This window comes from Amborella trichopoda, chromosome 11, assembly GCF_054954075.1.
Source record: "Amborella trichopoda isolate Santa Cruz 75 chromosome 11, AtrichopodaSantaCruz75HAP2 v2.0, whole genome shotgun sequence".
In the NCBI taxonomy this organism is placed as follows: Eukaryota; Viridiplantae; Streptophyta; class Magnoliopsida; order Amborellales; family Amborellaceae; genus Amborella; species Amborella trichopoda.
The window spans coordinates 44,872,588-44,889,009 of NC_142346.1; the positions used below are offsets into that span (position 1 = coordinate 44,872,588).

Sequence of the window (16,422 nt, forward strand, 5' to 3'; positions counted from 1 at the left end):
GGATCTGATATCCCTCAAAAAATCGAGTCGGATTGCCAATTCCATTATGGATCACTTGATTTTGGATCTATAAAAGAACTTGAAAAATTAAAAAACTGGGAGAATTAGGGCAACTCCCAGATTCCTCGGTCCAGAACACCCACCTCCTGATCCTGATCAGATCAAGGTGGTTCCTAAAAGGATCGACAAATTTTCAAAAACTAAAGGTAACAAATGATATGAATTTTTTAAAATAAAAACGTTCCCTTAAATGTTTCGTCTGGGGAGCATATGTTGACAATGGTCTAGCGAGACCACTTGATTTTTTCCATTTAGTAAAAATAAATTCTCTTGATATATCAAGGAAACAAAAGAGCGCGGGGTATTTTCGTCATTGCCAAATCTAAAGCACTTTCGGACGAAAACCAAACAAAGAGCGGGGTATTCTTGTCATTACTCCCTGTAAAACGACAACTCGCAGGCCGACGTGGCAGACAACGTGGCAACGCGCATAAAGAAAAAATGACCATAGCGTCCACTGACACGTGTCATTTATGAGGTCATTATATTTATAAGCCTATTGAATAGTGACACGTGTATGTCATAGGTTTAGAAAAAATAAATAAACCACTTAATTAAAGGCCCACTATTCTCTCTCATCTCTTCTCCTCTCATCTCTCCAAGAGAAAGGGCAGAAGAAGAAGGGAGATTTTTTTTCCTTATTTTCCCAAATATATTTTTGATTTATTTTCTCCTACTTTTCTTTAATTCCCCTGATTTAAATCTGTTTTAACTTTTTTTTTTTTTATATAAATTGGGGGATCAGAAGACGAGGGATCGTTACGTTTCCATTCCATCAAAACGGTGAGTGCTCTGTTTTCTTGCACTAATTTTACGGTTTAACTATGAATTCCTCCCATATTTCTGAAATTTTGATGCCTTTACTGTAGTTATTTCCAAATTGGATGTAATAGTATGTATTATTACTTGATGGTGGATTTTACTTTTTTTTTTTTGCACCTTGGATTAGTAATGGGAATTTGATTTTGATTAATTAGGTTTTTTTTTTCTGTTATCTAATAATAATCTGTGGTTTATAGAGGTCATTAATGGAGATGTTTTTCTCTTCATTTTGGTTTTTGAATTCTAATTTTTTTTTTGCCGTGCAGTACGCCATGTTCTAACAAAATTTCAGCACGCTTAAGTTTGTTTCTTTAAAGAAATTTATTTACGCCACTAATATGGTTATTTAGCCATCGTTTAATATTTTAATACTGCTGTTAGTTTTGTCCTTTGCCACTTTTACTAATTTCAGATACTTGATAATGTATATGTTTTATTATTTCATTAATGTTATTTGAGATCCATAGGTATGTGATTCCTTAAATCGTTGATTACTATTTGCCGTAGCAACATGAAAGATCAATGGGGTATTTACTTTTTTTTTCCTCTGAAAGTTTTGGTTGAAACCCAAATTTGGATCTCTCAATCTGAACTAGTTCTTGTGGTTGGTATACATGTATTTCGTGTAACTAAATTTATATCAGAGAAATAATCAAAGGTGACTTAACAAAAAAGAAAACTAATGAGCCGATTTTTTTATTTTTTATTTTTTATGTATTTTTTAATGCCTTTTGAATACTGAGTATGGGGAGAAACAAAGCAATGTTAGCTAAATTTTAAAATGAACTCACCGATGAGGCAAGTGCTGAACTCCAAAATGTAAGTCTTTGGCCACTGAGGAGAAAAAAGTTTCCACAAGAAATTTTACCCGAGACAAGAAATACGTGAAGCATTTAGAAAATTCAAATACCATATTGGGTTTCTATTATCTACAGCACATCCTTGTAATACCACTGGTGATACAATTATTTATTTATTTTTGGATGTCAACTGATACCACTAGTAGAACCATTTGCTGCATAGCTTACCCATTTCTCTCTGTTACTTTTTCTTCCAAGGACTCTGCGAATACTTTCAATAAATGATAACAAGATTTCCAATTCTGCTTCCAGAATATATCGAAGTTGAACTGCAAAATGGCCAATTATAGAGGGCTACCACACTTGTCAAATTGGGCTTATCAAGGAAGGCAAGCCCATCATCTTCCCCCCAAAAGCCCTACTCCAACCCATTCCTCAGCCCCTGTGGATTTTGTGTCACATTCTTTAATTGGTCCTCACGACCATCCAAAACCAATGGGAGGATACAAGCAACACCAACGCACTTTGTCTGAGAGCTTTCTCATAGATGAGCAACCTCCATGGCTTGACGACCTACTTAATGAGCCTGACACACCTATTAAGAGAGGAACACATAGACGCTCGTCAAGTGACTCTTTTGCATATAACAATTTTTCTAATGTTGATCATATGGGTCATGAAGAGTCGAAGAAGGGAAAATTAAAGCAAGTTCCTTCATGGGGTTCTCTTGACTATGATCTGGTCAATTCTGATTCATCGAGAAGGCCTTTTGTTAGTGGGGCATGGAATCCTTCCTACCAACGAAACGTCCCGCCTTTTAGAGATGGGAATATGCCTGACAGCTCGGCATCATCCTGTGTTCAGCAAGAGGTGGTGGCACCATCGGGTATGGAGCGACAAGAGCCAGAAGGCTCAGGTGCTTGTGATCAGAAAGGACACATGGAGAAGAAGGATGCAGACCCAAAACGAGCTAAGCAGTATGTCACCTAGTATTTGGCTTTTTTAGTTGATATTGTTTCCTGTTTGGTTATCATGTTGATTGTAATTGTGTGTAGTTAACAATTGACGCGTATAGCATTGAAACATTTATATTTCAGCTTGACTGTTACTGTACTTATGAACTTCTTAGAGAAAATCTGCTTTTTGTCTGTTGACATTTAGAAAACTGAAAGAGTTGAAAAAATACAAATAAATGAAAAATAATGAAATTGGTGAAATAATGAATAAATGCGGAAACACCTCGTACAATACATGTAAAAACACTTGTAAGGCTAAGGAGATTTCCAAATAAAAGGAAAAGCAGCACAGCCACGCCATGGGGATATGTCAACCTGTGTTACCCAACCAGAGAAGCGATTTTGACAATGTAGGAAACCTCACTCTTGCTTGGATCTTTGTGTGCGCATGAACCAATGTTTCTAGCTGTATGTTCTGTGCGTCCATCATAATAGACACCTCTAGAGGCTGAAAAAATCAAGGGATCATCTTTTGTATGTAGTGTAATTTACTGATGTTTACTTTCTTGAGGAGTTTACTGTCTAAAAGATAGTGGATCATTCTTTGAATGAATATTTACAATGTGTTAGGAAAGTAGTAATTTTATCGATGAAATGTTGGTCTGCATTAGTATTGTTTAAATCGACTTTTTTCTCTGCATCATTACTGATTCATATACCCGTTTGAGGATGGTATCCTTTTATTTGAAGGTCATCGGGAGATAATTGCATTCAATTCTGAATGCTATTTTTTACATTGTTGAGTATCCTTTGGAGAAAATTATTGAGGTTTTCAAGGACCACTCATAGAGCAATTATTGACTCCACAAATTTGTTTAATCAGCAACCTGAAACTCATGCAAGGTAACATGAATAGGATTAAAAATATAAGACGGGATGCTTGATCAGTGGCTAAGCTTTTTGGTGGCTAAGCTTTGTCAAATGAAGTTCAGCTTATAGAGTTCGTCCCGTACCTTTCAAATAATGGAATTTGTAGCTGGTATCAACTTTCATTTATCAATCCTTAAAATTTTTAAACTAGGCACTATGCTTCTTTGATTTCTTTTTCTTTTCTCTTTATTTTTTAATAATTTTTTAAGGATAGAAGTATTGACAGGAATTTTCATATAGTCTTTACTAATCAAGTGCCATAATTATCAGAGTTCTTTTTATTTGATTTTATTTTATTTTTATGGGTGATAACTGTACCTGCTCTTATTATTCTCTGAGCCATTTTAATTTACTCATGCCATTGCAGGCAATTTGCACAACGTTCTCGGGTTAGGAAGCTTCAGTACATTGCTGAACTGGAGAGAAATGTTAATGCTTTACAGGCAAGTATAAATATGGGATGAAAGAGATTCCATACTTTTGAAAAATTAACCATTACTATCTAACAATTGTCATTGTTCCTTTTTTTAAAAAATAACCATTACTATGTATTAATTGTCATTGTTTCTTTTTAAACTATTCCATTGTAGGTTGAAGGATCAGAAGCTGCATCAGAGCTAGAATTTTGTAACCAGCAACATCTGATATTGATATTGGAGAATAAAGCTTTGAAGCGAAGACTGGATAGCTTGGCTCAGGAGCAACTCCTAAAGTGTTGTGAGTATTTCATTCATCATCATTGGACATGATAGAATATTGTTACTGAAAGACAAGAACAATATTCTTGTTATATGGACATGATCATAATTATATTGAAAACTTGAAATAAAATAGTTTTTACCTGAACATTGAAGGCAAATGCAAGTTCAAAATCTACTTTTTAATGTTTTGATGCTTGAAATCTTTTTTCTGTGTTCCTTCCTTTCCTTGTTGCTTTGGAAGCTAGGCTTGAACTTTAAGATGTTTACTTCTTGCTTACCTACAGAAAGGAAGTAGCAGACTCGTTGAACTAGGAAAATAATTTTATGTTATTTTTTTATTTTATATTATTTTAAAAACTTATTCCTGTCGCGATCATCAATAGAATACCCTTTGAGAACTAATTCATAAATCATCATCTAATCTTTATCCCAGCTTTTGGGTTCAGTTACATGAATCTTGTTACACCATACACCATAGTTGGTTCAAGATCCATGAAATAGATGTGGAAAAAGTTTTACATTGGCTGCCAACCTAACCTAACCACCCTCATCTCTCTGGGTTTGGGACCGGCCATGGCGGAGTTAATTGAGAACTAATTATAAAGAAATTTTTTTTGAACCTTCTATTGAATATATATATATATATATATATAGGTATTCGGTATTGATATTGGTTCATAGAAACCACTTTTATAGCTGAAATAATAATAGATGATATCCATACAGATAAAGATCCATATGAAATAGCAAATATTTATTTAGATAATCATTTACACCCTTCCAATAATAATAAGACCCCGAGAATGGTATGAAGCCATCCTCCTGGAAACCGGATCAATAACAATGGTCCATTTTTATAAGAAAAATACTAATATAATTGCATACTCCAAGTTCCAGATCCGCAAAATAATATTATATAAGGACTGGGGTATGGATCCCGTAAAACCAAGAAGGTTGCAGACAGAAGGATTTAATAACAAATACTTTCAATATACTGATTATGTTGAAGCATGGCATAGAATCTTTGCCTTCCAAAATAATAATAACTCCCATACATGGTTCCTTCAAATAAAAATACCAGTGGTAGGAGAATTCCCAAATTGGTTCAAAAACTGGTTCCAAGTATGGGGATCAGAAACCGAAATATTGCCACCAAAAATGCAAGCCTCTCAGAGGAAATTTGCTGAATACAATGATACAAGAATAGACCTTCATATGTATTTCATGGCATTATACCAAATACCATGAATTATGAAATGGTCCTACCAAATATCAGATAATTATACAAATAATTGGAAATACAATCCGAAATTAGGAAGATAGGTATACATAAAATGGTGGGATGTATACGAAAATAAAGCCCTTGATCCAGATGATATAAAAATGAAGAAGATACCAATCTCACCACCAGAGTTTGGAATCAATAATATGACCGACTATATAAACAGAATGCGTTAGCAAAATCCCATGGCTACTAAAGAAGAATTGAAGAAAAAACTACTACAACTTTTTGAGGAAGAAGAGGAAGCTATGTCCACATCCACACAAAACGAAGAGGATTATGCTCAAGAGAACGAGGATTGTGAGTTCAGATTGTCCCAGGCTTAAGTCAGGGAATCATGCTGCCGACAACCATCCACCTTTCATTGTGCTGCCGACAACTTTTTGTCACCTCAAGATGTCAATATTCACCTTTCATTGTGCTGCCGACAACTTTTTGTCACCGTAAGATGTCACTGTTCACCTTTCACTGTGCTGCCGACAACTTTTTGTCACCTAAGATGTTACTGTTCACCTTTTACTGTGCTGCCGACAATTTTTGATGTCACTGCTCACCTTTAGGTCACCTCATGCTGGGGTCCTTTATGAAACAAATTTAATAAACCTTGAAGTTCAATGCTTATAAAAGGGAAGGAGGAGGTCAAGCAAAGGCATCCGAGTGCTCTCCCCCCAATGATCTTCTCTACTTTCTGCTATCTCTGGTCTCAACTCTCTCTACTCTCTAAGCTCTAGCTCGCAACTCTCTCTGCTCTCAGTAAGCTCACTCTCAACTCTCTCTGCTCTCAGTAAGCTCTAGCTCCCAACTCTCTCTGATCAAAGCTTATAGTCCTCTATCCTTCTTTGCTCTCAATCAGCCTTAAGCTTTCTCTCCCCACAGCTCTATATCTCTCAAGATCTCTATCTTTCTCTGTTTTCTTTCACAACTCAATATCTCACTCTCTGATCAGTCATCTTTTTGAGCAATTCTCTGTACTCTTCATCTCTCTGTATTCTCTTTCTCTCTCCATCTCTCTGTACTCTTCATCTTTCTGTACTCTCTACACTCCCAAGCTATCTCTCTACGCTCTAAGTTTCTCTTCTTTGCCATCTCCCGTGTTCACTTCAGCCGTCTCTCTCTTTGCGAACCTACAGTCAAAGTTCTCAGTCTCATATTTCTGTTATACTCTCTCTGCCTCTTTATGATAATCTGTCTCCACTATTATTCTTCTCACTCTCTCGCTCTCTCTACTATTTACTATTTATCTTTTCTCCCTTTCTTTCTACTGTATATCAGGTGGTGTATCTAGCCACTCCGGATTTGAGTGATTGTAAAATATATGTGTGATTGTAATCTAAACTCTTTGCCGAGCTACTGCCCAGAGGAGTGGAAACTATTTTCAAGTTTTTGCAAGTGCCATATGTGAGTGTATTCATACTCTGCTATGCAATTTAAGTTCATATTCTGTTTAAAGTTTGGGTATACCACTTATAGTAACTGGTTTGTAATAGATATTTCTCCGTTCTTACTTATTGCTTCTCTGCTAATACTTCTTCTTATAAAACTTAGCTATAAATAGCTGACAAAAATAGATCTTGGTGTTATGTGGTATCAGAGCCAATAGGTTTACAGTGGTGAATTGTAGTACTAGGTATCTGTTCTAAAAGTCAAAGACTCGATAAAATTTATCATAAAGATAGTAAGAAAGTGAAACCCAAAAGTCGTTGTGACCCGCACTACCAAAAAAGGCCAGGAAGAGCCGTGAAAAAGCTACAAGGACTGTTTTCGACTGACTAGTATTCATCCACTATCCTAAATGGAAAATTTTATCAAGACTCTGTCCAATAGAACAACTTCCTCGTCCAATAGTACACTACGAGTAAAAAATAAAGAGGAAGTCACCATAGATAATAAAGAACGACAAATACAGAATTGGAATATTTCAAAGGTCCTTATAACTGATATATATATAAAAAGGAACTTTCGAGTTTAAGTCTAGTTTTGCTATTAAAACAGTAGAACAAAGCATCTCTATTACCAACGAATAAGAAAGTTTCCAACTACTCTCAAATAGAATGATTCAATATCATAAAACTAAAGAATATAAATATTTACATATAGGTCTTATACAAATAGCGATAAAACCTTTAACCCGATTAAGATTAAATAATTCTATTTTGCTATCTCTACGAGATGACCGACATAATAAATTCTTAGACACCCTTTTAGGAATAATAGAATCCAGTCTTTGTAATGGACACATATATTTTAATTGTTTCCCAAATTTTTCAGTTTCTGTAGTAGACCCTAATCTATTAAAGGTACTTAATTTAAATATTAAAACCCAAGGGTTTGATATGAACCCTGGATCACAAAATATTGCACTAGTATATAGAATATGCTATAAAGTCATGAATACTTTATGTCCGAATGCCCTTCAGATGGATACTAAAGGACAAACAATATTTTTCCATACCAATATGGAGAAATCTAATACAGTCATTCCCAAGGCCATAAGTTGGTCACAAATAACTCTTCCTGAAAATTGGTCTTTACACTATGAGAACCAACATTCTAGAGTTCCAACCAATACGGAACCAGAGCAAATTATTGAGTACCCTGACGGAGATAGAAATACAATTCAATTTCGACAGGCGTACCAGAATAAATTTGTCAGAAGGCTCTATACGAGCACCATCTAGAATCTCAATGCCTTCTAGACACTTCTACCTCGTCCATACCACAAAGACCCATACTAGAGGGATTGACAAGGATAAATAATAATATCCAAAGACCAATTTGTAGGACATATGAACCTAGCTCGTCTGATAATGAACCTACACCTTCAGATCTGGATTTTAATATTCTTACCCTTCAAAGAGAAGAAAAGTTCAAAATAGATATAGAAGGAGTTAAGAATGATTATCTATCTAATAAAAACAAAGAAATTTGTGATTGGTATCTAGCCGAATTCCCTCAAGAATTGCTAGATGCTCTTCACAAAAGATTCAATAAGTTTATCAAGAAAAATAAACAAAATATAGGATTCTTTGACTGGTTAAGACCTACTCTAAGAGAAAAAGATATCCCAATCCCAGACTTTAGTCTTAATACTATAGAAAACCAATATCAGACCTTTCATACTACCGAGGGAGAAGAAATACAAAGTATACACCTTCCTGAAAAAAGTCTTCAGATAAAAGGGGCATTAAAAGAAAAACCGGAAACCAAAGCCTCTCCTTATAAAATAATTCCAAAAAAAACAGAGCATCATACTCATAAAATAGATGTTATACCTCATATAATTGAACAAAATAACTATACCAATCTTTGCCTCCAAACTATTGGAAAGCAGACAACAAGAATGAAGATTATAGTTTGTAAGCCTCAGAATATACCTCTAGCCAAGATAACTGAAATAAATAAGAAAAAAGCCTTATTATTCAAACCACCTCCAGAACTTAGTAAAGAACAATTCAGTCCGCAAGGAATAAAAAAGAAAGAAGATAATAAAGAATTAATAGATGAATTGATAAATAAATTAGCTAAGTTAAGCATAAAAGGGAAAGGAATAGTTATTGAATAGGAGGCAATGGTATTACAAGAAGAAAACCTAAGCAATAGGGAGATACAACAGATTGAAGAAGCCTTCAAAATAGAAGAACCTGAGATAAATAGAATAGAGTATAGGAGGAAAATAAGACCAACTCTCAAACCAGGATGTATTACCTAAGAGCTACTCCTGTGGACATCCAGTTTGAAGAAGACTTGATTACAAGTACTGTATCCTACTCAGGAAGATCTGATCACCAATTACTAGATGCAATGAAACATATGACAATGTACGCAACAACGTGCAAGATAAGTAGAAATCATGATCAGGAAATAGCTAAAGCCATCATCTGTGGTTTTACTGGATGGTTAAGAGGCTGGTGGGATTTTCATATAGACGAAACTACCAAAAGAGAAATATTGGCTGCCACAAGGCAATGAACAGTAAAAAATGAATTTGGCGAAGATATACTAAATAGTGAAAGTGATGCAGTCAATACCCTGATATATACGATAACTCTCCATTTTGTAGGAAGTACAGCTCTGCTTGATGCTAGATCAGAAGATCTTTTGTCCAATCTAAGATGCCCAACATTGTCCCATTATAAATGGTATAAAGATGTATTTTTTTCTCAGCTCTTTTCCAGTGAAGATAGTAAATCAGATCACTGGAAAGAAAAATTTATTGCTGGATTACTGAGAAAGTCAAAACAAGATTGAAAAATAAACATGGAGGAATAATCCCATACTCCTTATATACACTAGGAGAACTGTCTGCTGAAATATGTTCAGAAGGTCTTGCTCTATGTATAGACTTAAAATTAAAAAGACAATTGGATAAACAAAATATGACAGGCAGAAAGGAATTGGGTGACTTTTGTGAGCAATTTGGATATAATACTTTGCCTATGACCAAAGATACCGATATGAAGAAGTATAAAAATAAGAGGCATAAATATAGCCATATAAGAAATAACAAAGAAAAATTGCTAAGAAATTCTCTCCTAAATATAATTTTAAAAAATCTAAAGGAAAGAGGAAAATACCTGTTTGTTATAACTGCGGAAAAGTAGGACATTACAAGAATAAATGCCGGATAAAAAAGAAAATCAATGCTTTACAAATAGAAGAAAATATCAAAAGCCAGCTGTATCAAATATTACAGATAGATGAAGAATCTGATGATAGTTCATCAAATTCTAATACGGAAGCACTTGTTGGAGAAATAGAAGATGAAAATTTAATATCTAGTAGTTCAGACTCAGAGGATGAAGATAATAATAATTGCTTTTGCAATACACTCTCCAAAGAAGAAAATCTGATCATAGATATAACAGACAAAATGAAAGATCTAGCCATTGATGCTAAACCTTTATTTCAAAGGTTGAAAAAGAATCCATCAAAATGGACAGATGAGCATACTTTGGCTGTTAAGAAAATAAAAATTAAAGCCAGGGAATTACCCTGTCTTACACTATCTAATCCCACTGCGTTCAAGATAATTGAAATGCGATGCTTCAGAAATAGGATTAGGAGGTATATTGAAGCAAAAGGTTTCAACAATAGAACAATTAGTCCGTTTCACCTCACGTGCATGGAACCAAACACAACAAAATTACTCTACAGTTAAAAAAGAAGTTTTGGCCATAGTCCATTGTGTCACCAAATTTCAAAGTGACCTTTTAAACCAAAAATTTCTTATACGAACTGATTGTGAGGCCGAAAAAGATATTCTTAATAAAGATGTCAAGAACCTTGTCTCAGAGCAGATTTTTGCAAGATGGCAAGGTATACTATCCTCCTTTGAATTTGAAATCGAAGATATTAAAGGAAATACTAATTATCTTCCTGATTTTTTAACCCGTGAATTTTTGCAGGGGAGACAGGGACAGAAGAATAATACCAAACAAGGGGAAAGGGAAAATGGAAATAGTTCCAGCATTAGACAAAACCTTAATACCTTCTCCTATAACCCCAAATCAATTAGTTAGAAAGCAAGCACAAGAAATAGTATTCTCTCCTGAACCAATATCAACACCGAATACCTCAGGAGGAGAGAAATCCAGGTTCATAGAAACCACTTTTATAGCTGAAATAATAATAGATGATATCCATACAGATAAAGATCCATATGAAATCCTCCTGGAAACCGGATCAATAACAATGTTCCATTTTTATAAGAAAAATACTAATATAATTGCATACTCCAAGTTCCAGATCCGCAAAATAATATCATATAAGGACTGGGGTATGGATCCTGTAAAACCAAGAAGGTTGCAGACAGAAGGATTTAATAACAAATACTTTCGATATACTAAATATGTTGAAGTATGGTATAGAATCTTTGCCTTCCAAGATAATAATAACTCTCATACATGGTTCCTTCAAATAAAAATACCAGTGGTAGGAGAATTCCCAAATTGGTTAAAAAACTGGTTCCAAGTTTGGGGATCAGGAGCCGAAATACTGCCACCAAAAATACAAGCCTCTCAGAGAAAATTTGCTGAATACAATAAACCATAGATTATGAAGTGGTCCTACCAAATATCAGATAATTATACAAATATTTAGGAATACATTCCCAAATTAGGAAGATAGGTATACATAAAATGGTGGGATGTATACGAAAATAAAGCCCTTGATCCAGACAATATAAAAATGAAGAAGATACCAATCTCACCACCAGAGGCTGGAATCAATAATATGACCAACTATATAAACAGAATGCGTCAGCAAAATCCCATGGCTACTAAAGAAGAATTGAAGAAAAAACTACTACAACTTTTTGAGGAAGAAGAGGAAGCTATGTCCACATCCACATTATTATGCCCAAGAGAACGAGGATAAATTGTCCCAGACCTAAGTCAGGGAATCATGCTGCCGACAACCATCCACCTTTCACTGTGCTGTCGACAACTTTTTGTCACCTCAAGATGTCACTATTCACCTTTCACTGTGCTGCCGACAACTTTTTGTCACCTCAAAATGTCACTGTTCACCTTTCACTGTGTTGCCGACAACTTTTTGTCATCTCAAGATGTCACTGTTCACCTTTTACTGTGTTGCCGACAACTTTTTGATGTCATTGCTCACCCTTAGGTCACCTCATGCTGGCGTCCTTTATGAAACAAATTTAATAAACCTTGAAGTCCGATGCTTATAAAAGGGAAGGAGGAGGTGAAGCAAAGGCATCCGAGTGCTCTCCCCCAGTGATCTTCTCTGCTCTCTGCTCTCTCTGGTCTCAACTCTCTCTACTCTCTAAGCTCTAGCTCTCAACTCTCTCTACTCTCAGTAAGCTCACTCTCAACTCTCTCTGCTCTCAGTAAGCTCACTCTCAACTCTCTCTGCTCTCAGTAAGCTTTAGCTCCCAACTCTCTCTGATCAAAGCTTATAGTCCTCTATCCTTCTCTGCTCTCAATCAGCCTTAAGCTTTCTCTCCCCACAGCTCTATATCTCTCAAGATCTCTATCTTTCTCTGTTTTCTTTCACAACTCATATCTCACTCTCTGATCAGTCATCTTTCTAAGCCATTCTTTGTATTCTTCATCTCGCTGTATTCTCTATCTCTCTTCATCTCTCTGTACTGTTCATCTTTCTATACTCTCTATACTCCCAAGCTATCTCTCTACGCTCTAAGTTTCTCTTCTTTGCCATCTCCCGTGTTCACTTCAGCCGTCTCTCTCTTTGCGAACCTACAGTCAAAGTTCTCAGTCTCATATTTCTGTTATACTCTCTCTGCCTCTTTATGATAATCTGTCTCCACTATTATTCTTCTCACTCTCTCGCTCTCTCTACTATTTACTATTTATCTTTTCTCCCTTTCTTTCTACTGTATATCGGGTGGTGTATCTAGCCACACCGGATTTGAGTGATTGTAAAATATATGTGTGATTGTAATCTAAACTCTTTGCCGAGCTACTGCCCAGAGGAGTGGAAACTATTTTCAAGTTTTTGCAAGTGCCATATGTGAGTGTATTCATACTCTGCTATGCAATTTTAAGTTCATATTCTGTTTAAAGTTTGGGTATACCACTTATATTAACTGGTTTGTAATAGATATTTCTCCATTCTTACTTATTGCTTCTCCGCTAATACAAATAGATATTTCTCCATTCTTACTTATTGCTTCTTTGCTAATACTTCTTCTTATAAAACTTAGCTATAAATAGCTGACAAAAATATATCTTGACTTATTGAATCTTTGGTAGGTATAGGTATTCTAGTACTATACAGTTATATATATATATATTCTAGTACTATACAGTTATATATATATATATATATATATGAAAACTCTTAAAAACACCCCTAGGCAAAAGTGTACAGTGATTTCACCCCGCAACGGTTCTACAAGAGCCATTTCGGTTTAGCCTGAAAGTCGCAACGGCTCTCGTAGAGCCGTTGCGGTTGCATGTGACAAATTGATCGCACTGGACATACTATGTTCGTTGAGGTCGATTTTTCCATGCGTCTAAACAAATCAGACGGCGGCCAGCCCATAACCAAAAAAATTGTTCATTTTCGCCAATGGGCGTTGCGTAGTGTTATCCATATATATATATATATATATATATATTCATATATATATGTATGTATGTATATTGAATTATGCCTTCTAAATATTGAAGGTACTTTAGCCATTTTCCTTGGAACTATTTCGATCATCTGACTTAGTTTTCTATTGATTGTTGATATATTTGAAAAATTTAGGGGCAATTTGTCCTCCTTGGGTTTCACCTCAAATGTCGACCATGTTTGTCGTTATTGATTTTGTTAAAGGACAGGAGGGAAATGACTTCTGTTTCTGTTTCAGGGTCTACTTTGCAACTTCCCAGTCTAAACCTGTAGTACTTGAATTGGATGTACTTTGACTCCTATTTGTTTGCAATTTTATGCTTCTTCTATGTATGCATATAACTTCCACCTGCTCCCAAGTACACAAAGGTGTGTTAATGTTATTGTACCCAAACCTCAACTTATTGTATATATTTTAAAAGGAAGAGGAGGCGTATTTTGTTAAATGTGTACTTCCAGTTTTTTTTGAGGAAATTGTACTCCTTATAAATCGCCAACAGAATTAAATTGATGAAAGTTTTGGTTCGCCAAACGTTGTATTTTGGAAGCCCATGCAATTTATTCATCTTTTGTGAGCTTAACTTATTTGAGGCTGGGGTTGCAGTGGAGCAAGAAGTATTGGAGAGAGAGATTCAACGGTTACGCTCAATACTTTATAAGCAGCAGAAAATGCGAGAGGATCTTGATTCTCAGTTTGGCAATCTCTCTCTGAACCGTCAAGATGCAAGCTCTGGTCGGGACTCTGTTGGTGGGCCTCTCTGTATATGAATCCAGTTGAGGGACTTGCGGCTGCCTCATGGCATTGTAGATAGAGAGAGCATGGTCCAATCCCTCATATTCTAATTGATAAATTACTAAAATCTCCATTTTCGGAGGGTTTTTATCTTGGGTATTCGCAATTAATGAGGCCCGAGTTTGTATTACTGTGTTTTCCTTGCAATTATAATGGGAATGGTTGGCTTTCTGGATATTAAAGTTTGCTGACAGGGTCAAAGGGGCAAAGCTAATTATGTACCATACTTCCAGCCTCGTTCTTCTACCAATTTTAGAAAATAGGTTCAAGAAGTTGACTATTGCTTTAAAAATGCAAGCTCTATACATATTCGTTATGTCTTGATTAGTTTATATTGGTTATGCTTATAAATTTTTTGTGACACTCTAATGTACCACGGATTCTATAATATCGGTAATTATTGGGTTTCTTGATTAAGGGAATGGCCAACTGCTGTTTTTTTCATTATGAATGGATTGAGATGTCTAAATTCTATGCAACTATAGGTTTTTAATCTGTCAATGCATGCAAATATTTATGCTATAGTCCATAATCTTCCGAATTCCACCTGGTTTCTCCTTATTAATTAAGCTGCAATTTTTTCTTAATTATTATTCTTTGAATATAATTAAGTGTGTGGATTGTGCATGCTTGACATGATTAATTTGGGAGGACTGAAACCTGTTTCATTGGTTTGTCTGGGACTCCTTTGGGTAATTCAGCTATATGATTTGTACTCGGGAATTAGTTCGTGTGGGATTAAAAGTGATAATTTTCAATGATGAAATTAGTGACAACAGTAAAAGTTTTCTTGGACTTACAGGAGATCTTTTACTCTCTTCTTCTTCTCCTTTATTTTTTTATTTTTTTTATTTTTTTTTTGCGGAGCTTGTTTTATCTTTGTGAATATTTTGAGTAGCTCACGGAATCTTAGGGTAGAAAGATTTTTAAACCCTATGCTCACCTCGGGATTATGAAATATCGTGCAATTATGCTATGGAAGCAAATATAATGAATACCATGCATCAAACTTCTCTATCTTTTTGGTAATGATGTTCTGTGTAGTTTGGTCTGAAAGTTGGTTTTCCCCCAAAATTTTGCATGAAATGATATTACATTCTCAAGTCAAATCATTTCTTTTCTCAGAGTTGCAATTCTACCATTCTAGTAGGTCCTGGATTTGACTCGTGCCTCCAGATAACTTTGGCAAATTTTGTTCTATTTCGACAACTTACAGAACCATGAGCATGGAATTTTTTTAGCAAAATGGTGGTGTATAAATAGGATCTTTTCATGATCAGAATCTTGAAATTAATAATCTGGATAATTTTACACAAGAAATAGTGAAAGATACATCTTTCAGGGGCCATTGCCGCTGGTGCAAGACACTGAGAATTGAGATAGGTATGGTATAATGTCTACTGGGGAGACCTCCAGATCAAACATTGTTAACCGGAACAGAGGAGACTGAACTGCTTTAGTTTTTCAATGACTCTGTTGCCTCCTAAATTGGAAGGAAAAATAAGGATATCTTGTATCAACCACAAAGGTTATCGACAAAAAATTAGATTGAGCTACTTGAAGATTAGGAGATCTTAACTATTCTATTATGCACTGAGGCTAGCTGAACCTACATAATTTGTTGGTAGTATTTTGATTGTACTTTTACTGTATTGGGGGGCTCTGAAATACATGGGCAATTTAAAGTTCCTAGTCACTAGGGTTGGTCCTGAAACTGCCTTACTTGGGGCTTTTTATTGTATGGATTGTTGTCTTTTGCACTTATTGTGAATTTAGATGTGCGTTTGCGACTTTTTTCTCTTCATATGTTAAGCCATTAGTCACAGTTTTGTTTCTTAATGTTTCATGGTTGTGGACTCTCTGGTGTATGGATTTTTAGCACACTAAAATAGAGGCCCCTCACTGTCCACACATGTCGATAGGAAATGTCATGCTTAACTTCTTGCCTAATTTCAATTAGGCTAGGGTATTTGTT

The 16,422-nt window shown here is 35.3% G+C and overlaps 1 protein-coding gene across 2 annotated transcripts; it reads left to right on the forward strand.

Moving 5' to 3' along the window:
- Positions 1-577: 577 nt before the first annotated feature.
- On the forward strand, positions 578-14,864 carry LOC18448406 (uncharacterized protein At4g06598). 2 transcript variants are annotated; one of them, XM_011630299.3, is made up of 5 exons: positions 578-843; positions 1,995-2,659; positions 3,936-4,011; positions 4,159-4,285; positions 14,259-14,864. In XM_011630299.3, the coding sequence occupies exons 2-5, from the start codon at positions 2,019-2,021 to the stop codon at positions 14,420-14,422; spliced, it is 1,008 nt and encodes a 335-aa protein (XP_011628601.1). In that variant the 5' UTR covers positions 578-843; positions 1,995-2,018; the 3' UTR covers positions 14,423-14,864. The 2 variants fall into 2 exon arrangements, with proteins under 2 accessions (XP_011628601.1, XP_088706992.1); XM_088850866.1 differs by lacking the exon at positions 14,259-14,864 and adding an exon at positions 13,893-14,170.
- Positions 14,865-16,422: the final 1,558 nt, after the last annotated feature.

Coding starts and splice junctions, on each gene's coding strand:
- LOC18448406 (XM_011630299.3), top strand. CDS start 2,019: ATGGCCAATTATAGAGGGCTACCACACTTGTCAAATTGGGCTTATCAA. Junction 4,012..4,158: donor GAAATGTTAATGCTTTACAG/GCAAGTATAAAT, acceptor ATTCCATTGTAG/GTTGAAGGATCAGAAGCTGC. Junction 4,286..14,258: donor GGAGCAACTCCTAAAGTGTT/GTGAGTATTTCA, acceptor CTGGGGTTGCAG/TGGAGCAAGAAGTATTGGAG.